The following is a 24105-nucleotide window of genomic DNA, read 5'->3' on the forward strand; positions in this document are numbered from 1 at the left end:
CTCAGACACTCTGAGAGCAGGTAGAGATAAATATTTCAAGAGGGTAAAAATCCAAGATTTGTCCATTCGAATGTATTTATTTGAAAATACACCAAAATGCCTGGGTAGCACATCACAGTGAGTGGTCAAGCTTGGTCCCTCCCCACAGTCCATCCCTGCCTTTCCAAACAGCAGTGGCAGGAGGCTCCTTGGCTCATTCAATGGCTTCCATGACTTCCATCACCAGGGTCCGTGGTCCTGTCATGATGAGGCTGCTGATGGTCTGGTAGTCCAGGTGCAGGACATACACCCCATTGACTGAGAACACAAACTGGCACACCTGCAGGAGAGGAGGGACAGCTCACCTCCAGCCCCACAGCACCTCCTGCCCAGGACTGGCTGGAAATGCTGGATGAGATGCAAATAACTCGCGTCAAAATCCTGGAAAGCCTCAAGCATCACCACCCTGTAGCTACACCAATAATCACAGGGCTGCAATCACTGTGTCATAAAAATGGGACCAAGGGGATTTAGGCTGTGAGCTAACAGAGGGAAAAAAAAGACTCATTTATGAGCAGGGGATCATTTCACAGATGGAAATGAAACACAATATTAACATCCAGCAATTTGGTAGCAAATGAGATTAGGTAAGTAGAAATTAACTGGGCTCTTGAGTAAATGAAACAAATTCATCCATCCCCTTCCAATCCTGCCTGAAGCAAACAAGGAGTCACACTCTGCCTCTGAAAAATTCCATTGTTTCAAATATTCATTTGGCTTTAGATTTATATCAGGTTTTAGAAATTACTCCCTTGCTGCTGGGGTTTCTGTAGGGAAACAGCACTTCTTTCATTCATGCCTAAGACTGCACACCAAACTCACGTGCCTGGGCCTAAAGTGAGTTTCAAGCTCTAAGTTCATTTCTCCTGAGCTGTAAATACTGGAAGTTACTTGATCAATCAAATCAAGGCATCAATTTGATATTATTAAAGTTTTGTGTGCATGGAAAACAGCTCAATGGAGAAGTCCATTGCTAATAGGAGGGAAACAAAATGCTCAGGAGCTGAGCATTTCAGGAACTGTGACTCAGGACAAAGCTCTGCTCCTTCCCTGCCTCCCTGGGGTTATATAAAGTCACTGGAACTGAACTGGGAATTCTCTGCTTTGTCTTTAGTAGCTCAAACCATTTTGACAGCTCCAAAGTCTGGCACAGGGATGGTTTATTTTTGACAGAGATTTTTTTAAGTTTCAGCTGCCCACAACATCCCTCCCTCCCTCCCTCCATCTCTCCCAGAGCTCCATTCCATCAGTCTGATCCCCAGGGCAGCAGGTGGGAATATCATGGAGGATGTGTTCAGCCCAAAAAGCTCAAACAGGACACAAATCTCCTGTTCATTCCCCATGGGTAAGAAGTACCTTCATCCCTGCAGCAGCAGCAGGTCCTCCTGGGTCCACTGCCTGGATGTGGCAAGGTCTTCCTCCTCGAACCACAAACCCCCAGCCCACTGCATCCCCCACAATCTGCAAGGAAAACAAAATCTCCTTCAAAAACCAAGGGATGGGCTGCAGAGAGGTGATGCAACAGCTCCTAGAGAGACAGAGAGCTCATGATCCTAACCTGTTACGGGCAGGAGAGAAAAGGCTGAGCACCAAGTGAGACGCAGAGCTGATTAATTGCTCCCTGCAAAGCTGCTTTCTATTTTTTATTCATTAACTATTTATTTATTAATTTTTTTAAATTATTTCTCTGTCAGCCTGTGCAGGAAGGAGAATCACAGGCAGCACCAGTGCAAGGTGAAGCACCTCGAGCATGCTTGGGAACATTCCCAGGGCACACACACCTGCTGGGCCTTTCCCTTGGCACTGCAGAGCATTTCCTGGCTGGAAGGGGCTGCTCTTGCCTGGACACTCTGGTGCCAGCCTGCCAGGGCAGTTTGCAGTGCTACTGCAGCCCTCTGAAGGGCTGAAAAGGAGAAAAGGAATTCCCAAGGGACTTTGCACATGGCCCATAGAAATAAATAACAGCAACTGCGGAGCTAAGCAGGAGGAAATGAGCCGTGAAAGGCCCAGGCTGGCAGAGTTGAAGGGCAGGGCAAGAGCATTCAGGAGGAGAATGAGCAGCACTTCCTCAGACGTGCCATGCCAATCACCAGCTTGATTTTTCTTGCTCCATCCCACCCCTTTGTACAGCACACTTAATTTGGGAACCTGATCCACATTTCCTGGTGCCAAACCAGCATGGCAAGGCAGCCCTCACACGTCTCACACTGCTCTCTGTGAGCCTGCCCCTCTCAGAGGTGGGCACTGAAGGGGTGAGACACAAAAATAGCCAAGTGCAACAGGATCCACAGGGCAGGAGCTGCCCTGCAATATTTGCACCCACCAGTCCTACGGCTTTAGAAATAATTTTAAAAAGCAAAAGCCCCAGACTTGAGTTGTCTGCAGCATCCTGGAGATTTGTCCATGTGAAAAGCCCAACATGAGGAGGGCAGGAGTGGCCCTTGGATGCTCCCCACACCCAGTGCAGCTCCATCTGATCTGCTGTGGATCAAATCAACACCCCTGATCTGCAGAGGGACCTAAAAGATGCACGAAGCTGTGCATAAAGGGTGTGACAGAGGGTGAGTGTCACAGTCCCAAGTGCCACAAGACTTACTGATTCTACAGCTGGCATGGAGCTGGAGGGAACAGAAATCACAGAATATCAGAATGAGTTGGATTGGAAAGGACCTTAAAGATCAGCTTGTTCCTGCCATGAGCAGGGACACTTTCCTCTATCCCAGGTTGCTCCAAACCCCATCCAACCTGCCCTTGGACACTTCCAGGGATCCAGGGGCAGCCACAGCTTCTCTGGGCACCCTGTGCCAGGGCCTGACCAATGGCAAAAAAAAAATTCCAAAATGGGAGATTTTTTTCCTGGCCAGAATTTTTTTTTTTCCTGATCTACCTCATGGATATACATCAAGCTCTCAGAGGGGCTGAGCACATTTCCACCCACAAGAACGTGTGAAGACATTGACCCCTAGAGAGTCACCAACAAAAAGCCAGGATGATGTGACAAGCAGACAAAGCTTTAGTATGGAGAGGTCAGAGCAGCCAACAGAAAAGCACCACAGAGCAGGCAGGGAGCTGGGCACTGCTGGATTAGCAATGCCACTCCCAATGGTCACTCACAGTCAGCGTTTTCTTGACATAGGGGGCCCCAGGGGACAGCAGCTCCTCAGTGGTGACGGGTCTCTTTAACACTAGAGCAGAAGGTGACAGATTCCATCAGAATCAAGGGGTTTCTACAGGAAAGTGCAAAACAAGGCAGCCTGGGGATCACCCTGGGCTGGAAAACAGATGTTAGAACCACAGTTCCTGCACACAGAAACCTTTGAGTTCATCTCAGTGGTTTGCCAAACACACACAGAGCTTTTCAAATCAAGGTGCAGAGGTGAGGATGAGGGGTTTGGTGGGTTTGGGCCTGGGCTGGAGCCCGTGCCCTGAAGGAGTTGATGTCTCCCATATAACAACAGGCAATGCAGAAGCCCAGACCTGATTTGGGGTTGCACTCAGCCACAGGAGGGAACACCAAGGTAGGAGGAGCACTGAAGTAGGTGTTGGAGTTTCCAGAGAGGGAAGTGATGCTGCTCCTTCGAACTGCTGAGACAACTTTGATCTCCTTGTTGGTCTGGACTGAAAGAGGCACATAAAAAAAAAATTTCTATGTAAAAACAGAGTAGATTAAAAAAACAAACTTCCCCCCAAGCCTGACCTACACTTGAAAGGTATGTGTGCACAGAAGAAGGTATTTGAGCTTAGAAAGAGTAAAACCAGCTTCAACGAAAGATCAAGAGCTGATCTGATGCTAAGCTGAGTTATTTTCCTGGGCCAGGGGGCCGTGCTAGAGACTGCCAGTGCATTGTGACATCCACCTCAAACCAGTGGGATGGGTGTTCCCTTCATGGGGTGCCAGAGGAAGCTCTCAAACTCTGCTGGAGCGACACCCTCATCCCTGGGGTACTCTGGTAGTTAATCCTTGCTTGCACACCCGCGGTTACCAGAGAGGAAGCTGCTGTTGCCTGGCTCTGGGTTGAGCTTTCGGAGGCAGAAGGGGCTGTCAGGGCTCTCGGAGAGGGCACGGGCAGAGTTCTCATTGAGCAGCTCCGTCAGACGCCGCCGCCGCCGGAAATTGATCCAGAAGTGGTAGAGGATGTCACTGTCAAAGAAGTGATGCCTGTTGGAGACTAGGAGAGAACAGGGGAGGAGGGAGAGGCTGAGGGGGTGGAAAAATAAATAACAAATATCCTGAGGGTGTCGCCCTGATTTTTTAAGTTTTTCTAAGCCTTCTGAGGTTTACATTCTTGTAACGAACTTTCTCACACACTTTATGTAAATAACTGATTGTTTTGCATTCTTTTATGGAAGAAGAGAAATCTGATAAACTGTTGGTTTGTCCAGTGTCATTGGAGAGGTGGCACTGTCACCCTCCAATCCACTGTCACTTTTAGAAATCTATAAATGTTAGAACCAGAAATTAAAAGTGCTTTTTTTTTTTTTTTACCTTAAAAAAGCTGTGTGTGCCCGTTGTGTTATTTCGTGTCCTATAGCGACACTAAAGGGACCTTCATGAATCGTTTTTAACGCCCCTGTGCCCTACTGCAGCTTTTCTGCCTGCAGGGAGGGAGGAACAGCAGGGCCACCTCCAAGGCAGTGCCATCTCCCAGGGGTGCCCTCAGTGGCACAGCCCTCCAGCTGCCCCTGCCCCACGGCACTCAGAGGACTCCCTGCCTTCCGAATTACAGTTTAATTATAGCAGAGGGATAGGATCTCCAGCCAAGAGGAGCTAAACATGACATCCTCACGCCCCAGCCCTCCAAACCCAGGGGTGCAGCCCAGCCCCGTGGCCGGCGGCTTTGAAGAACTGAAGAGCAAGAGCTCAGATTTCATCTCAAAGCCTTTGTGGATGGTAAAGATTGCTCCAGTTTCAAAGGTCACCAGCTCCAAACATAGAACTCAAAGGCTCCATTGCCATCTCCAAGTGGGCACTTGACCAGCACTTGTTGCATGGCATGAATGGGGATTTGTTCCAGCCTGGCTCACCATGCTGAATGATCCCGTGCTCCAGCAGGGCCCGGCCCAGCTCCACTGCCTCCTGCCTGTTCTCCACCTCTCCCTCCTGAATGAGCCAGTCGATCATCTCAGAGCCCAGGAAAGTCCTCTGGTACTTCACCGAGTTCTCCTCCCTCACCTTCAGGATCGACTCCTCCACGCTCACCAGCCTGGCACAGAGGTGGGACAAGGCTCCCGTGATGCCAAACATCCCTGCAGCCCCCAGGGGAGCTGCAGCCGGGTGAAACAAGGTCAAGAGCAGTGGGAAAAGCATTGCAGCCAGAACATTCCTGCCGGGGAGCAGCGGGAGGGGAGGGAGGAACGCGGAGCTGCAGTCGGGCACCTTTGTAACTCTTCAGCACAGCGAGGCAGCAGCTCCAGCAGAACCAGGTGGGCTGTGAGCTCAGCTAAAGACCGCAGGGAAAGCCAAGCAAGCGACTGAGCGTGGGTAACAGACGGCAGAGGGTCCAAGTGCAAGGACAAGGTGGGTTTCGGTCAGCAGGCGCTCCCTGGCAGCGAGTGAGAGCTGAATCCGGTGTCTCCACGAGAGGGTGCAGCCGGCTCAGCCATCAGAGCGCGGGGACGCGCTCCCCATCCCAGGGCACGGCTGCGGATCAAGGGCCAAGCACGAGGGATGCGCACCTGGCAAAGGGGCAGGGACACACCCGAAATCACCACCCGGCCGGAGGGAGGACCCTCCTTCAGGGCCGGGTTGTGACTCCCCCTGCCAGGGCGGGGAGGATGTGAAGCTGTGAAGAGGCTGTTGAAGGAAACAGGTCCAGAGAGTGGGCTGGGGTTAAACTCTGGAATGGCTTGGATTTAGAACCAGAAACAACTGACACAACGAAAATGAAACACTTGGAGGTGGAAGGATTTTTCTCTACTCTCTGAGAATAACCTTTTCCATTACAAATTTTGCAAATTAGGCTAAGAAATGGGCTATGAATAGCCTAAATAGGCTAATGGGCTAAGAAAGGGGCAGGAACCCAGGCCCACGAGGGTCCTGAAAGTCTCATCCCTTGCTGATTTGGGTGGGACATAAGTCCTAATAGAGCTGGGGGAAGCAGTCCACACGAGGAGGCTGGAAGAGTGCTGGGAATGGCCCCTGGATGTGCTCACCCCAGGAGCACCCAGACTGCGCTTCCCTGCAGCACGTCCAGATCCTGCACATGGGCTGGAGCCCTTGGAAGCACCCACGAGTTCATACCAAGCTCCAGCCCCGTGCCCTGGCTGTCCTGCTGCTGTGGCAGGGCGCAGGAATCAGCATTTCCCAGCGGGACAGCAGGGAGTGCAGAGGAGGAGAAGCAGGGCCAGGGGCTCCCAGCTGCAGGGCAGCAGCAGCCAGCAGGGCACAGTCCCAGTGCCCCAGCGCCAGGCAGGACTCACGTACTTCTCATAAAGGCTCTGCCCCCTCAGGAACACCTTCACGTCCTTGCTGAGGGGGAAGGTCCCGTCGTCCTTGCGGAAGCGGTAGAGCAGCTTGGCATCCTTGTAATCCGAGTGCTCGTCACAGACTGCAGGAACACAGGGCAGGGGTGTCAGGGACACACAGGGGCTGTGAGGGCTTCGTGCCACGTCCCTCCCTGTGCCACTCGTCCCATGGAACAATCAGCAGCCAAGCCCTCAGTCCCCAAAAATTACCTGCCCATAAACAGCTGAAGCTCATGCTGCTGGGAGAGGCCCATCCCAAAGTACAGACCTTGGCAAAGATGGAGTTGGGAGTCTGCATTTTGTCCCAAACATTAAAACATTCATTAGAAAAAACAGGACTTTTTTTTTTTTAATTTAAGTATTAATGTTTCGATTTGGACTAAAAGAGGATGAACAGAATTGCCTCAATCAACTTTTTTTTAAAAGCTACAGCCACACATAAGCAGACTTAGAGAACAGAGGAAACAAAACCACACTGCACTCAAACTCCCATAAAATCACCTCTGTCTATCAGAAATACTCATAAGCTAAAAAAAAATGACACAAACCGTTCCACATAATTTTGTGCCAACCCTGCCCAATTCATTTGCATGGCAAACTGACCTCAAGAGAAACTTTCCTTCAAAGCCAGGTGCAATACAACTGGAATAATTAAATCTGCATGAAAAGCCTGGGATTCATCCTGGGGATGGGCACACAGTCTGTAAATGCATGGCTTTATAGTTCATGTAACCTTTAGCAGGTAAATATTTGGGATATCAAATATTTAAATGTGTGAGATAAACCTGCCTGAAACAGACTCCTAGACTACAAGTTAAAAATAACAACAACAAAACTAAAATAAAGACCAAAAAACCCAACCCAAAAGTCATAGTTCAGCTCTTAAAAGTCAGCCTGCCTTCAGCTGCATCCACCTGAAGCAAGAAGAAGAAATGTAAGTGGTAAAAAAAACCCAAACAATAAAAGCCAACAAAAACCAGAATAAAGAATATGCCTGGAAAGCAAAGAAAATTAGTCAAAGGGAAAAGAAAAACCACAAATATTTCCTCACTAAACTAACATCATCCACTAGAGTAAAATTCAAAAGAATCAAGGTACTTCTTGTGAAAATTTTAACTCTTTTTCATCCTTCTGAGCAGACTGGCAAAACCACATTCCCCTTCAGGTGAGCAGCAAAATGCCAAAACTTGTCAGATTATCTCGGGCTCATCATTCCTGCAGAGCAGCTGTCTCAGATGCAATCAGGACTCTAAAGCTGTGACTCACCGAGCACGAGGGCAGGATGAGAAAGTTGTTTTAACAACCTTTGTTTTAAGTGAAAGTCTGCAGCCTCATCATTCCAAGGAGCAGCTATTCCAAAGCCACTGCAACCAGGAATAGAACAAAAAATCCTACAGGACTGTGCCCATAGAAAACCAAAGCAGTTTTTTCTATTTAAGGACCAATTTCACTGTGTTTCCAGTGTGTAACAGAACCAAAGCTCAGAGCACACCAGACAATTAAGAGGCAGCACGATGATCTTCATGAGGTAATTATCTGGATGCCAGGGGACACGAGGGCAAACAGCTCAGCCAGACAATTGCCAAGCACCCAGCACTGTGCTGGCAGCCCTCTTTCCACAGGACTAACAAAATTAATGGACACAAGGCAAGTTGGAAAGTCAGCTTCTGTGTCCTGCCAGGAATTGTCACAGGAGCAGGAGGGACATGTCTTAATATGCAATCAAAACAGTGCTGGCACCCAGGGCTGCACAGGTTTAATTAACTAATGGATTTATTTGAAACTGTCAGCCAGAGAGATGGAAAAATAACCAGGTGTAAGTGTTAACAGTTAACTGAGAACTCCCTGCTTCGGTTTTTTTGTGATAAAGCCCAGCAGCAGTTTATTTTTATTCTAGGCAGTTTAATGTAAAGGGCATTACCCTCAGCAAGGAGCAGATGGCAACAGGGAGTGTTTGCATTGCAGTGGTCAAAGGCAGCTATTTTTGGACCCCAGAAAAGAGAGGGGAGAAGAGGGTTTGGTTTGGTGTGGTCATCATCTGCTTCTGTCTCCTCAGCTGCATCCTGGTGTGACAAACCAGCACCCAGCTCCTGCCCCAAAGCCCTGGGAGCTCAGCCACAGCCCTTCCCACCCATGGCACAGGTGTTCCAGGGCTGTTTGACAGTCTGGGGGTTTTGTTCCTGGCTGGGCCTGAAAACCACATGGACAGGAATTGCTTTTTGCTCATCTGAAGCACAATTTGTTTTCTGTTGTTATATCAGGACCAAGGGCTGGACCTTGCTCTGCAGCACAGAGCCCAGTAGCTGACCTGAGTTAATTCAAAACTCCTGAAAGTTCCAAAGAAATTTTAGAAAGAAAAATACATGACAACTGCCAAGAGCTGGGCTTGAGCATCAAGCTGCTTTTTCTCCATACTTCCTTTTTAAATTTCTTTTTAATTAGGTTCCACAGACAAGCCTTTGTAATGGCAGCATACACTCAAATCCCAAGGGAGGCTTTCCTATAGGATTGCTTCAGCTTCAGGTTCAGGTTCACAGGTGTCAGATTAAATTTTCCTTGGAGTGATGTGGACTCCAGAACCCTCTTTGTCCCAGCATGAGGAAACTGAGGAGTACTGGGGTCTTATGGTGCAGAGGTGAAATGTGCTGTAATTCAGCTTCCACTTCTGCATGACACAGACATGGGCCAGACCAGCTGCTGTACAAACACCCACCTGCCTGGGTACAGGAATACAGGTCAGGTGTTACTGAGCTTGCTTTCAAAGGGGATTCACTTTAGATGTCATTTAACCAGTGCACAGCCCAAGCTCCTTCTCTGGTGGGCTGGGAACTCACAAAATTCACAGAATGACTGGGTTGGAAGAGACTTTCAAGATCATTGAATCCAACCCAGCCACAACACCTCAACTAAGCCATGGCACTGAGTGTCACATCCAGGCTTTTTTTAAACACATCCAGGGATGGTGACTCCACCACCTCCCTGGGCAGCCATTCCAGAACTTTATCAACCTTTCTGTAAAAAACTTTTTCCTAATATCCAACCTATATTTCCCTTGGTTCAGCTTGAGACTGTGACGTCTGGTTCTGTCAGCTGCTGCCTGGTGAAAGAGACCAACCCCACCCTACTACCATTCAGGGAGCTGTAGAGAGTGATCAGGTCACCTCTGAGACTCCTTTGCTCCAGGGTAACCAACCCCAGCTCCCTCACTTGTTCCTCACAGGGCTTGTGTTCCAAGCCCCTCACCAGCCTTGTTGCCTCCTCTGGACACGCTCAAGCATCTCAACATCCTTCCCAAACTGAGGGGCCAGAACTGGACACAGCACTGGATCTGTGCCCTCACCAGTGCTGAGTGCCTGGCACATCCCCAAAGGCACACAGCTTCACACCAACCCAGCCCCATCCAGCCTTCCCCAGCCTCTCCAGGAGCCCTCACCCACGGCAAGGTGGCACACAGGGACATGGCCACGTCCCACACGGGCTGAGCAGACACACAGCCCTGCCCTGGGGGCGGCAGGGGCCCCACACACCGTGGTGGATGATGTAGTGGTCCATCAGCTTCTGCATGAGGCGGATGGCGGTCTCGCGGTCGGGCGCCTCCTTGTGCTCCACCAGCCAGTCCGTCAGCTCCTTGGCCACGAAGCAGTTGGGGTACGTGCGCAGGTGGAACCTCCTGTCCTTGATCAGCTTCCCATCGTGGAGACGGAGCCTGGGGGGAACAGCAGCCGCTGAGCACAGCTGGGCTCTCAGGGGAGCTTGGGTCTGATGGCCCAGAGCTGTCCAGCCTGGAGAGAAACCACCCTGGATGTGCTGGAGAGAAACCACCCTGGATGTGCCGGGGCCGGTGCCAAGCAGTCAGGGACTGAGCAATTCAACCAAACCCCTCGGCACTGCCAGAGTGCATCAGCTAATCCCAGGGAGCCTCTCCACCATCCCCTTCTCTCCTCCTGCCACCGCTCAGGTTGCCTGAGCAGATACAGGATTGTAAATTAAAGGTGACTCTGATGAAGGGGAGAGAGAATAATGCATCTGACTCCATCATTAGAAGGCTAATTAATTACTTTATTATACTGTACTATGTACATTGTATCTGCCATGCACTCACTTGCTCACAACTGAACTCTGATTCTCTCATGACTGTCCCCTGACAGTCCAACACACACACACCTGGCAGGCCAAGGGAACAAAACATCCTCATTTTGGGTAAACAGTCTCCATATTGCATTCTACTTTAGCACAACACAACAGCAAGCGAGATAAGAATGGTGTTTTCCTTCTTCTCTGCTTGTCTCACAGCTTCTCTCTGAACAGAGGCCATGTGAATACCACAATACAGTCTGACCCATACATGTATTTTCATTCTAAACAAGCCTCTAAAACCCACAGCAGCCAGGCAAAGAGGGTGAAGAGGGGATAAAACTCAGAAAATAAAAAGTACATGTATTTGTATGTGCAAATAGCACATTTGTATTTGTATATGTATATGTCTCTTGGCATGATTCCATGTCTAGTTCTCCTTCCCCATGGCCATGAAAGCTGCAATAAAGCTGCCCCCAGGACAGAGCCTTACTCATAACTCCAGGTGGGAGCAGTAAAGGAGCCCTCCCTTCTCCTGTCCAGGCAAACAGTGCCAGGTGGATCCCAGCACTACCTGACCCCTGTACCCACTAACCCACAGCAGCAGTTGAGAACAGTCCTGGCCTTTTCTGGTTCCAGCTGGGATTGATTCGGACAGAGTTTACCCAAAAACAACCCTCCTCTTCCAACAACCCCGATGCTATGGCTGGTCTGCAGCTCTGATGGAAAGGTAGATGGGGGAAGGTTACTCAGGTGAGCACAGCTTTGACTTTCAAAAGGACCTTAGCAAGTGAGTGAGGCACAAGGCACAGAGCTCCTCTGTGCTCCAGCCAAAGCCAGCCCACTTTGGCAGCAGATCTGTCCCGGGGCCAAACTTTGCCCTGTAGCCATGACTGTTCCCAAAACACCACTGCTGGAAAATGCCCAGAGTGCAGCAGGCTCCAAGGGGAGATGTTAATTAAACATCTCTGTAACTCCAGAATGGTTTTTGTTTCAAGTTATTCATCGCAATTCCCAGTTTTGCCCCAGGCCAGTGAATTTTACTAGGGCAATAAACACTGCAGCCTTTTGTTATTTGATGCCTCAGGTTCTTTTGTTCTTTTTGCCTGTTGGACAAAACTTGTAAGTACCTCACAAGAAGTTTGAATACCCTAAAAACTCTCAGCTAATAGTGATCATCCTATATTGTAGGATTTATAAATACTAAGTTCCTAAAAGTTTTACCATCAAATGTTTTGTTGGAAGAATAATTAGTAATTGATCGTTGCAAGTAATGCTGAGAAGTTGACAGAAGTTTTCAGAACTTTCTGCTAATTAAAATACTAAACTAAAGATTCATGCAGAACTGGCTCCTGGCCTTGCCTTGCACAGTCCTCCCTCAAATCCTGAGGTCCATACCCAGCCTCTCACTCTTTACCTGGAAGGCTGATTCCCACATGTGAGCAGCACTCGTTCTGCAGATGGAATTTACCCAGAAAGAACACTCCACAGACAGCTGCCTGGCTATTATTAGAGTTTTCGTCTTTTTTCTTCCTTTATTTCATGGTCCACTGTCAAAATGCAACCAGACACAGTCAGCAGCACATCCTCTGACTGCAAGCAGAGGATCCCCACCCACGGAGGAAGACACAGCCAATTTTATGTTTTCTCTCCTTCACAATCAAAAAGTGGGAAGGCACTTTAGAGGACTACTTGGAAAAGATAAGAAATGTTCCAGGAGTGCTCTATTGCCACCAAGAGTCTACAGGAGTCTATATATAGAATATATATAGTCTATTGTATAGGAGTCTACATATATGAATATATATATATTTACACTCACATACACACCCTATACATATAATAATACATAGACCATAATCACACAAGGTCTGAATAAAAACTGGTTAGGAGAACACTATTTTCACTATTTTATTCCTTTTATTTGAACACGTTTCAAAACATATTAAAAAATGCAGAGATTTTGAAGGAGATAAATAAAATTTAAAAAGAAAATATTTTTAGGAAGCAACGCTGCCAAGGCCTAAGATTTAAAAATTTAAAAAATACATTTATTCTGAAAATATTTGTTCGGGAGCAACTGCCAGGACAGGAATTAAGTGGTATTTCAGCACTTCTGGAGCAGCATTTTGGACCTTTAAGTGCTGTTTTAAACTCGTGACGAGTTTTCCCTCTGTCCTGCAGACTCAGGGCAGCGGAAGAGGCTCGACTGGAATGTCCTTGCAGACTTTTCACTTTCCTCTTGTTTACTGTTTCCTGTCAACCCTGAAGAGACAAACTTTGTCCTTCAGGCACAGGATGTAACAGCTCTTGTGTGATGTTATAAAAACAAAGCTGGTGAAACCAGGAGTGGGTTCTAATCATGCTTCCAGATAAATAAGATTAAGGACAGGTATAATAATATGCAATATTATGAGTTTTCTAGCTGGCAAAATCCACCCTGTGGACATATTACTTCTTCAAAAGGGAAAAAAAAAAAAATAAAAGCAGAATAAGGTCAGGATGAAACACTTGCTGGAACATGAGAATGGGCTCTTATGAAACACTCCTGGCTTGGCAGGCAGAGCCTCCACGTGCGTTTGCTTTGGAAAGGTTGTGTTGGGAAAGCAAATTGTTTCTTTGTCAAGGTCACTACAAAGCCATCATTATTCATCCTGGGTAGCCTTGTGGAAAGGGACATCCAAACAGAAGAGGAATAAACTCTCCCTCACCTCCCATGTAAACAAACCTTGAGCATCTCAAATGACAAGGTGGATCTTTCAAGGATATTAATTCCAGTTCACAGCGCCACAGCAGCTAAGAACAAATGAGTGGCCTTGGAAAGATGCATCATCCAAAAGTTCTTTTCTGTTCCTATCTTCACAGGAACAAACAAACAAACAAAAAAAAAAAAAAACAAAAACAAAACCACCAAAACAACAACTAAGAGCTCACTAAAAGGCAGCAACAGAGACAGGAGCATTTCTGCAAAGCAGCTGCTGCTGGAGAGGCACATTCAGGCAAAAGAGCTGCTGCAAACACTGCACATTTTGCTGAAAATGGGCTCAGCAAAGCCCAGTTTGCATCACCCCCAGTCTGAAAAAGCACCAGTACATGTGGGGACACAGGCTTTGCATGCCTGTGACAGCCCAAAGTGGTACTGAGAGGTTTCATTTTCCCTGGATTTAAATATAAGTATAGGAAGATTTAAATCTCAAAAAGAAATCCCAGCAAACACAAGTCTGCTTCCCAGTCCTCTCACCAGGGCTATAAATGTAATAATTAGCTTTTTAAGGACATTCTGACCATGAAGTCTCATCTTTGAATAAAGTTCACTGTTGCATCAAGCAGTGCCCCATGATTCCTCAAGGACACCATGCTCTCCATAAGAGATCCACATCCAACAGAGAACCACCAAACCTCCTGCAGACAAATGACTTTTGGGCAAGAATACAAATTTTGGCACGTTCAGCCACACACCTTTAGTGAGCCCAATTTCCAGAGCATCAAAGAATGAGCACTTTATTTAACAGCATTTCAGTTTGAGTATCCAAATAAAACACTTGCCAGCTCTGAAAGTTTTGGACAGTGGCAGAAATTGCAATTTCATTCTTTGTAGGAAAAAATTTTCCTTCTCCTCTCACTTTTCCTGTGCAAGATATAAATTTACTGAGTACATTTTATGTTTAGGAGTGATTAATGCAGCTGAACAGAGCTATTAGAGCACAGCTGCTTCTCTTGACCATGGGAATACCCAGATGAAAGTGCACCAGGGCTTGTCCATACTTGAGGAACTCTGATTACAGCAGGGTGTGAATGCAAAGCAAGGAAGCTGCTCCAGAACCTCTCTGTGCAGATAAGCCATTTGTTGCAATTAGAAGTGACTAATTGGGCCTCTCTTACAGAATGCCACCCAGGAATACACAACGCCCAATAAAACCAGTGTGATTTTCATGCAAGTTTTTATGTCTGACACAAGAGGAATGACAGCAGACGTGAGGAATGAGCCTGAGCCAGCAGCTCTGTCAGATTCAAGGCCAAAATATCACTGAAAATTTTATTTTTGGCTTTCTAGTGAAGAGAGACTCAAAATACAAAATTTTTTTCCCCTCCCTGAACCAGGCAGCTGTTGAATTAGAGGGATCCTGGCAGATAGGCAAACCTAAACCCCCCTGGCCAATCTCCCACTGATTCCTTCAGGATCCACTTCATTCCCAGCCATCCACACGGAGCATTCCTCCAGCCCTCGCTGTGCAGCTATTCCTGGCTGGGAAACACATCCTGACACTGAACAGACTCACCCCTCTGGCCAAACCAAACTCTGAGGCATTTGCAAACTTGCTGGGAAGCCAAAGAACTGTAAAGATGGAGCAAAGGTTTGTTTGATTTAATGTAATAGTGGGGAGGCAGGGCAGGAAGCGGGGAGCAGGGAAAAACAAATGTTTGATGTTTCGTGTGGATACAGCAGCGTTATTTGCTGATGGAGGTTTACTGAGTCAGGGCAGGCTCCTTTCCATGCCTCTGTATTCCACATCTGGGGAAGAGCAGGGGAGCACAACGTGGGCATTTATCCCTGTCCATCTGATGCTGTCTGACACGTCACCCAGCCTCTCTGCCTCAGTTTCCCCATTGCTCTCCAGCAGTTATCCAGGAAGATCCATACCACTCACTCCTGACCTGCCAGGCTGTGAGATCCCCAAAACACGAGGGAGAAATTCAAACTCTGTGTGTTCTGACTCCATTCTCAATTCCCCTTCCAGCCAGAGGTTCAGTGGAAGGATCAGCCCAGCTCCAGGCTGGTGCCCATCTCCTCATTTTCCTCCCCAGGTTTTACACCAACAGCTCCTTCCCATCCTTGTGCACCAGGAACAGGCTCCTGCACAGACCAAAGCAGAAGGATGCAACTGCTGCATGAACAGCCCCAGCAAAGGACCCTCCTCTCCCTCAATGTGAAGTCGCCGATTTTGGGAGCTCCCCAAACCAGGAAACTTCAAGGCACTGCAGCTATGGGGAAAAAAATAAAGAAGAAGAAGAAAAAAAAGATGGATGTCCCCAAAACTACATAAACTTTGGGGTTTCTATTCACCTTTAGCCCAGTGTGCAGTGTACTGGAAGAGTTCTGTTCACAAACAAATTTACTGTATCCCCTTCTCTTGCTTACAGTCACAATCACCAAATGGCCCAGGGTCTGATCTGCTCCTGTCCTGCAACAGGCATGGGGAAGGCACATCACCCCCAAATATGGAACACAGCTTTAACACACAGCTTGGGTATTTTATTTTATTTTCTCTCTCGATACCTGACCCCTTCCTTTGACCCAGGCTGTGGGGCTCAACTTAAAGCTCAGTCACTCCAGATAAGTTACTGGAAATATAAATATGAATAAACCTGCTCTGTCCCTTGGCTGTATGCTCAAGATGGGGCCCCAGTCCTTAGGTGGAAATTATCAATCCTTGGTACAGTACAAATAATAAAGCTAAAGCTAACAGTGCTCACTGAGAATGGACAACAAAGCTACACCAAGCTAATTTTAGGGCTCTGATGATAGCACACTCGGGCTCTGGACTATTTACATTATCAAGGATATATTTCCTATTTTCCACCCACAATTCATAACAAACCAGAATAGCTCCAGATACAAATAAGCAAACTGCTCTAGAGCTAGGAAAGCCCACAGTCAGATGCTCAGAAGCAAGGAGGGGGTTCTGACCCCACATACACAAGGAACGAATTTTCTCAGCCACACACTGCATAGGAGAATAGATTTCTGTCTTCATAAGAAGAAAACCCTCAGAAACTGCTGAAGGACTGGGACTACAGAAGTTCCCAAAAGAGACTTTCAGGAAAGGGAAGATCCAGTTCAGGCACATGGAATGCTCTTCCAAGTTACCCCAAAAGCATCCCCAGAAGTGCTGCTGTCCTCATCCAGCCAGGGTCAGGGACCTTGTGGGGGCTGCTCAGTGGCACCACATCACTCCCCGTGCTTTGGGGAAGGTGGAACGGCACAAAACAATCTGTGGCCATCTAAACTCAGCCGTCAGTGCCCTGGTACCTGGGAGGAAGGGTGGGAGACGCCAGAGAGGAGCAGCAGGACAAGGTATAAGAGAAGAGGAGCTGGCTCAGCACTCTGGCGGATGAAGGAAGGATCAGCAGGCACTGGAGAGGGGGAAAGAGCTCTCTCAAGGATAAAGCTCTGAGCCTGCTGCTAACGGGACACAGCCCAGATCCCCGTGTGCAGGAGGACCCCAGGACCTCCTACCTCAGCTGCTCTCCAGCAATCATCACCTCAGCCCTGTAGTGCTGCTCCGTGGCTTTCTTCTTGAGGCTGCTGCTCAGGCTCTCCATGCCGGGCCGGCGATGCTCCCCATGGGCAGGCCGGGAAGATGCTGCTGCCCCCGCCGCTGGCCCCGGGCAGGTGAGGCAGCCCGGAGCTGCTGACTCCGGCCCCACGCGGGTTCCTCCTCCTGGGCAGGCTCCGGAGGAGGAGCCTGCTGCAATCTGAGCCCGGCTCTGCCGGCTGCTGCCTCGCTGGGAGCCGCCGAGGTGACCGCGATGCTCCCTGCGCTGCCGGGGGATGGCTCCGGGTACTCAGCCCCCGGGGGATGAGCCAAAGATGGACAAAGCGGTTCCTTCCTTAGGCTGTAACCTTCCTATGGGGGTTAAAGATGTGCTGTTCCCCAAGGCAAGCCGTGTGCCTTGCTCCCATCTTCCTCCCGGAGGGCTCCCTGCCTTGCCGCAGGTTGGGACGCATCCAACACCGCGGCCAGCACTTGCTGGAGGGGGATCAGAGCAGCTTGAGCCTCCCTCTGTGCAGGCTGGAGAAGCACAGGCTGTGAATAGCCAGATCTGGCACTGGTCAGGCTGGAGAAGCACAGGCTGTGAATGGCCACATCTGGCACTGGTCAGGCTGGAGAAGCACAGGCTGTGAATGGCCAGATCTGGCACTGGTCAGGCTGGAGAAGCACAGGCTGTGAATGGCCAGATCTGGCACTGGTCAGGCTGGAGAAGCACAGGCTGTGAATGGCCAGATCTGGCACTGGTCAGGCTGGAGAAGCACAGGCTGTGAATGGCCAGATCTGGCACTGGTCAGGCTGGAGGAGCACAGGCTGTGAATGGCCAGATCTGGCACTGGTCAGGCTGGAGAAGCACAGGCTGTGAATGGCCAGATCTGGCACTGGTCAGGCTGGAGAAGCACAGGCTGTGAATAGCCAGATATGGCACTGGTGAGCCTGGAGATCTGCTGGTGCCAAGCTGACACTGATATCACCTCTAAAATGTGCCCCTACCACTCATCATTCCCATTATTTGAGGAATTTCTGCAAGGCCAGAGCTGACCTGAAAGCAGTGGTGACCAGCAAAGAAAAAGGCAGAGGAACTGGGATGTGGAGAGGGTTAATTACACCCATCACTACGGTCAGGTTCCTGTAAAATCATGCTTCCATCACCTCAATCAGGAGTGAAAAATACTGCCTGGCATGGGGGACCAAACCTCAGAAACACAAAAGAAACCTACCAAAAGAGAGTGTGGAGAAGATGAGTGTGAGGGCAGGGAAGGAAATTTTATCAGCTAAGGAGGTTCTGCTTCAATTTAAGTCTAATAAAGCATCAATAAACTAAACACTGTCTTTATTTAGCTCCTCTGTGGCAGTAATTCATCAGCAGGCAGTGAGTTTGCCATTGTCTCCATTGGCACAGACTTCCAGGCTTACATCCCCCAATCCCATAAATGCTCCTAAATCCACCCACCTGCGCTGGGGGTTTGGGAAGAGCAGCATGAGGAGCAGGGGACACGGGGTAAAGGCACCACGGTAGCTGAGGCACTTTGGTTTTGTTCTGGCTCCCTGGTGGTGGAGGAGCAGCAGAGGGAACGAGCGGGGCTGGGCAGAGCTCAGCGCTGCCGTCCAAGGCAAACAGCGGAGCAGCAGGATGGGATGGGATGGGATGGGATGGGATGGGATGGGATGGGATGGGATGGGATGGGATGGGATGGGATGGGATGGGATGGGATGGATGGGATGGGATGGGATGGGATGGGATGGGATGGGCTGTGCCCACAAGGCTCCTCTGTCCGGGCTCTGCCGGGGCGGCTCTGCCCATGGCCAGAAAGGCAGAACAGCCCCGGGACGGCTCCTGGAGCCCCCTCCGGGCTGGCCGAGCCAGGCTCAGCTCAAGGGGGGCGCCCAGGGCAGGCTGGGTTGGTCCCTGCCCTGCTGCAGCATCCTTCATTCCCAACGGGAGCACAGTGGGGAGAGCCCCCCAAATCTGCCCATCCCATTCCTCACTGTGCTGCTTCGGCTATGGAGAAACTGCTGCTGTTTTAATCATCATAACTATCTTCAATCATTGGATAGTAACTATCTTCCTTAAAAAAAAAAAAAAAGTAACTATCTTCCTTTATATATATATATATATATATATATATATATATAAAGGAAGATAGTTACTTTTTTTATATATAATATATATATAAATATATATATATAATATATAAATATATATATTTTATATATATAATATATATATATTTAGTATATTTAGTAACTATCTTCCTTAAAAAATATATATATAGTAACTATTTTCCTTAAAATATATATATAAGTAACTATCTTCCTAAAAAAATATATATAGTAACTATCTTTCTTTAAAAGAAAAAAATATACATATATAATAACTATCTTCCTTAAAAAAAAATTATATATATATATATAAATACTCAGCTCCAATCCTGAGAGTGTTTTATAGTAACAAGGTAAAGGATTTCAGCTCTTGCCAGCTTCTTCCATGAAAAAGACAGAAGGAAAAAGCTTACTTCTCCAATAAATAACCTTGTAAAATGTGTCCTTTAAAATAGACATTAATGCTTCTACTTGAGACACACAAAAAAGGAAGAGAAGCTACTAAAAATATATTATCTCCCTATCTCAAGCTTGGGGAACAGTCAAGGGAGCAGAGTGAGGGCAGAGCAGGCAGGGGTATCTGGGGCTGCTGAGGATGGAGGGAGCTGTGCTTGGAAAGCTGCCTGTGAGGATGACGGGCAGAGGGATGGGCTAACACCTCCTGAGAGGACAGAGCACCACTGTAAAGCTGTAGCTGTCATAAAGGAGGTGGCTGGAGTGGCTGTTTTCCCAACAAGGACCAGGGCCAAGCTCATGAAATGAGTCAGCAGCCTTGAGACAAACTCCTTGACAGGAGGGTTTTCCCCTCCAGATGCATAAACTGTGCAAATTATCAATACTGGATGCTAAGCCTCAAAATCTAAATTAATTTTAAAAAGGAATTAGGTAAATTCATGAAGGACAGGTCTTGGTACTGAACATGGAAATCCAGGAGATTACTTCTGTTTTCAGTGATGGAAGTTACAAGAATACATTAGTGGAGAGCTCACTCACAATTTCTTCTCCTCTTTTCCTGATTTCTGGTACTGGTGCACACCAGAGCAAGGATCCAGGCCTGGAGGAACTTCTGCTCTCCTTCAGCTCAACACTCTGAATGTCACAACCTCAGGGCGTTTTACTCTGACATTTAATGGGAAGAGCACCTCACCAATTCAGGAGAAAAGGGATGTTAAACCAAAACCCTGTGCTCACAGCACCGAGCTCTTATTTAACCTCAGTAGAGTCCTTTGCAGGTCTGAGCTTTCCCCCAAAGCGTTTTGTTCCCTTTTTTGAAGGGAATGTAGGGAATACACCCAGCAAGCTGCTGTTAACTCCATCCTGGAGGTGACAGAATTTCAGGGTTCTGAAAAACAATCCCTAAATATGTCTCCCTCACTCCCCCTCCATGGAGGGATTAATTAGATTGAATTAGTTATCAGCTCAATCTGCAGATGAAAAGTGCTTTCCCCAGCATGGCTTTGGAGTCCAACCTACAATGGATGTGCAGAGTCCCTTCACCTAGGTCTCCCCTCCAGAGGAACTGCAGTGTCTGAATTTTCTGTTTCAATAGATTAGGAAGTAGTTTGACTCATTAAGTGTTCAGAAAAGATAGAGGCAGCTCTGGGTACAGCCAAATATCTTTATTTTCAGCTCCCAGCTTTGTTACATCAAATAGAAGGTGCAGTACTCTTTGATTTTTTTTGTTTCCTTCTTTTTTCCCTAGCAGGGCTGAGGAAAAGACAGGAACAAATCAGATGAGTTTGTTTTAAAAAGCTGTAAAAAGATTAAAAAGCTGTTTATAAATCTTGCCAGGAGTGAGCACAGAGGACACCAGGAGCTGTCACAGCCATCCTTGTCCCTGGCTGCAAAGCTTGCCTTAGTCCTTTGCCTAAATTTTGTCCTCTCAGTGGCAGTTCAGGCCTGCATTTCAAGCAGAGAGCAGGAGAAACCTCCCGTGCAAGGGAACAGAGACTGGCAAGATCAGGTGCAGATTTTTCCTGCTCTGAGCTGCCCATCTGATGGCAGCAGGTTGCAGCTGGCAGCGCTGCTCACCCCACACACCAAATTTTATTTCGCTTAAACAAAAGAAAACCCTAAAAAAACTTTAAAAGGATTTCGCTGCCAACATCAACACAATAAAATCCCTGCTTTGATTTGATAAAATCCCTTCCCCAGGCCAGCTGTCCTTGCCAGAGAACATTTCCCTGGGGGCAAGTCCTTGTCCCCAGCAAGGTGTGCTCACCTGGGCTGGAGCCCAGAGCTGGGCTGGCAGCAGAGTGCCCAGCATTGTTTGGGAGCCAGGCCCTCCCTGCTGCTTTGGGAGAAGTTGTTTCTATTCCAGTAAAGGTCACGGGCCACTCCCAGGGCTATTTGTGCTTAACTCATTGGTGCCCGTGCCACAGCAAACACCAGAGGCCACCTGGCATCAAGCCCTGCCCTTGGAGCAGCACATCAGCAATTCTGCAGCATCCTGCACAGAGGTCCTTCATCCACAGCAGCCAGGGAATGCTCCTGCAGCCAGCAAAGCCAGCCTGGAGGTTGCTGTGCACCAGGGAAGCACATTGCACCCTGGAGAATCCTGCACTCCTGGGCTGGAGTGGACAGCAGGGCTCTCAGAGAAAAGTGGAAGGTTTATTTCCATCTAGTGGCAGAAAACGAACACGGTATTCAGCAATTTCTCATTACTCAGTTATAAATCTGAGCTGGAGCTCTCCTGTCATTGAGTGTTCTTCATTTTGTTCCAGAAAAAAAAAAAATGGGATGTTTGAGCAATATGTTGCATATTTCTACAGAAAGGAGAGGCTGCTAACCCAAAGTAATTAAGTGGAAGCCAAAATAATTTGGTTGGCTTCAAAGTAACAAATAGGGGGATCTTTGTTGTCCTTAAAATTGTAAAGAAATACAGCTCAGTCCTGGTTCTCCAGAACAGAACTACAAGGAATAGAACTTCAGTTGGAAAACAAACAAGAAAACAAACAAACAAACGAACAACACTGCAAAATTAAATTCTCCCATGATTGCATTGCTTCGGGACCTGAAGCTTCAATGAAAACACCACCAAGTACTCACCTTCTTTATGAACTAATAAAAGTTTTCATTGGGAAAAAAGAAAACCAACAAAGAAAAAATGACAACAAAAGAAAGGCTCTTACACAACAAGACACAGAACTTTGTCACCTCCACTTCCCCATTCCTCAACAAATTCCTCTCTGCTATGCTTTGTGCTCCCTCCCAAGGTCTGGGACCAGCTTGGAGACACACCTTGGTGTGGGCAAGGAGCTTAAGGGAGTTGCAGCAGCCTCAGCTCCAGATTCTATCTCTTCTTGCCAGTCCTGCAGTAACATTGGGCAGCTTGACCTGACTGGTGAAGCCCTGTCTGGGCAGAGTGGATTTGTTATTCAAGTCCAGTGCATTGAGCTGCTCCCCAAAGGTGACAGCTGATGCCTGGGGTCAATAGGCAATTTGTGAGCACAGAATTAAAACAGCAATTCCCTCTTGAGTGGTATCAAGCTTCAATGAAACAACCACACACAGAAGATATTCTGTAAGGAGGAAAATTCCTTGTTTGACCTTGATCACAACAGCCTCTATACAGGCTGGCACATCAATTTACATATATTAACCATCCATGTCAGCAGAGTAGGGAAAAAAATGTATACACAAGTGGGTTTTGCCCTAGGTAGTAAAACACCATTCCATTGAAGGCAAGATGGGCAATCCAGTGCAGAACTGCTGATACCAATATCAATCAGAAGTGATGAATTTTTTTCATAATAGACACACTCCAGCCTTTCTGCCTTTCCTGGCAGAAGCTGATTTATCTATTGTAAAATTCACCAGCCTCAGCAACGCTGAGCAGCCTCTCTGAGGGAGCACACTTTGGCAGGGCTTATAGGGACAGACAAGAACTGGTTTCCAAAGTGTGGAGAGCTGATAGCACTGGATTTTCCTGCTGGAGCAGCAGTCATGATCCTGGTGAGGTACAACATGACTGTTCTTGGCAGTCCTTGCAGCCAGCCCTGCCAGAGACTCGGTCTCTCCCACTCGTTCTCAGCAACTGCAAGTACAATGAGGCTTCTCCTAGGAGATCTTTTCAGTATTTTTTTCATCTCTTCTGTTTTTAGCCAGTTTAAACATTGCCATCAGGGCAGTGTTGGTGAAATTCAGGTTGGAGGCAAAGCAGCACTTGAGGATAAACCCAGGGTGGTTTCATCTCACCTAAAGCGAACGTCAGTGCCTTGCTCAGAGGAGGAGCTGACGTTTCTTTTCCTGCCTTCCTGAGGAGATGCAGCCTCTTGCTGACAGAGCACAAATGGCTGGAGCTGACACAGCCAGGCAGCCTCTCTTGGTCTCCTGTAAATCAGTGACTGACCAGCCAGGAATGATCACACTGCAGGTCTGTCACAGCTGCAGGGTTTACAGCTTCCCCACAGGATAACACAGCTCCATCTTGTTTTCCTCTTGGGATTTTCAAGTTTTCACCCCATGGCTGCATCCTGCAAACCTCTGCCAAGGCAGTGGGCAGGTGCAGAGCTTCAGGGGGGTCCCTGTGGAGTTTGGGGGGTGATGGTGAAGCTGCTGAGCCCAAAGCCTGCGGCAGGTGGCTGCTGTGGACAAACCTTCTGGAACAGGAGAGCATGAGGAGGGAAAGCAGGACACATCCCCAGTGCCTGCCTGCACACCTCAGAGGGCACCAGTGTTTGGTTGTGTGGAGTGGGTGAGCTGTGAAGGCCAGAGTCACCTCCTGAGCCTGCACCTGCCTTGCAGGGCACCTACACAGATCAACAGTGGCAGGGAGCTCCAGCTGCACTTGCTGCTGGCCTGGGATCAGAGCAATGAGTGGGACAGGGCAATGCAGCAGTGACCTGTCCTCCCCCAAGGCCTTGTGTCTTCTGGTCTCAGTGACTGTGCTCAGTCTGAGATCCAGAACAGACATCACTGCTTCCTTGGTGTTGTCAGAATAAAGGGCCCAAATCCTCTCTCCAGAACCAGCATGTGCTGTTTACTTCCAGTAATCCCATGTGAAAACTTTGCACCCCACACAGCAGCCCTTACAGGCAGAAGGGACACAGCCTGTCCATGGAATAATAGCAGTGATGTTATCAAACACAAATGGCCTTTTTGGGTACAAAAATCAGTAAAATTACCTCCACACAGCAAGTAGGATTCAGTT

At 48.1% G+C, this 24105-nt stretch overlaps 1 protein-coding gene across 2 annotated transcripts; it reads right to left on the bottom strand.

The window, feature by feature from the left end:
* Positions 1 to 57: 57 nt before the first annotated feature.
* LOC129127705 (DEP domain-containing mTOR-interacting protein-like) lies at positions 58 to 17105 on the bottom strand. Of its 2 annotated transcripts, none has more exons than XM_054644546.2 (9): positions 16817 to 17105; positions 10032 to 10210; positions 6464 to 6587; positions 5065 to 5243; positions 4023 to 4208; positions 3517 to 3657; positions 3154 to 3224; positions 1396 to 1500; positions 58 to 319 (listed from the first exon to the last, which is right to left on the bottom strand). In XM_054644546.2, the coding sequence occupies exons 1-9, from the start codon at positions 16900 to 16902 to the stop codon at positions 194 to 196; spliced, it is 1197 nt and encodes a 398-aa protein (XP_054500521.1). In that variant the 5' UTR covers positions 16903 to 17105; the 3' UTR covers positions 58 to 193. The 2 variants fall into 2 exon arrangements, with proteins under 2 accessions (XP_054500521.1, XP_077043489.1); XM_077187374.1 differs by having other exon boundaries at positions 16843 to 16965.
* Positions 17106 to 24105: the final 7000 nt, after the last annotated feature.

Source organism: Agelaius phoeniceus, chromosome 17, assembly GCF_051311805.1.
Source record: "Agelaius phoeniceus isolate bAgePho1 chromosome 17, bAgePho1.hap1, whole genome shotgun sequence".
Taxonomy (NCBI): Eukaryota; Metazoa; Chordata; class Aves; order Passeriformes; family Icteridae; genus Agelaius; species Agelaius phoeniceus.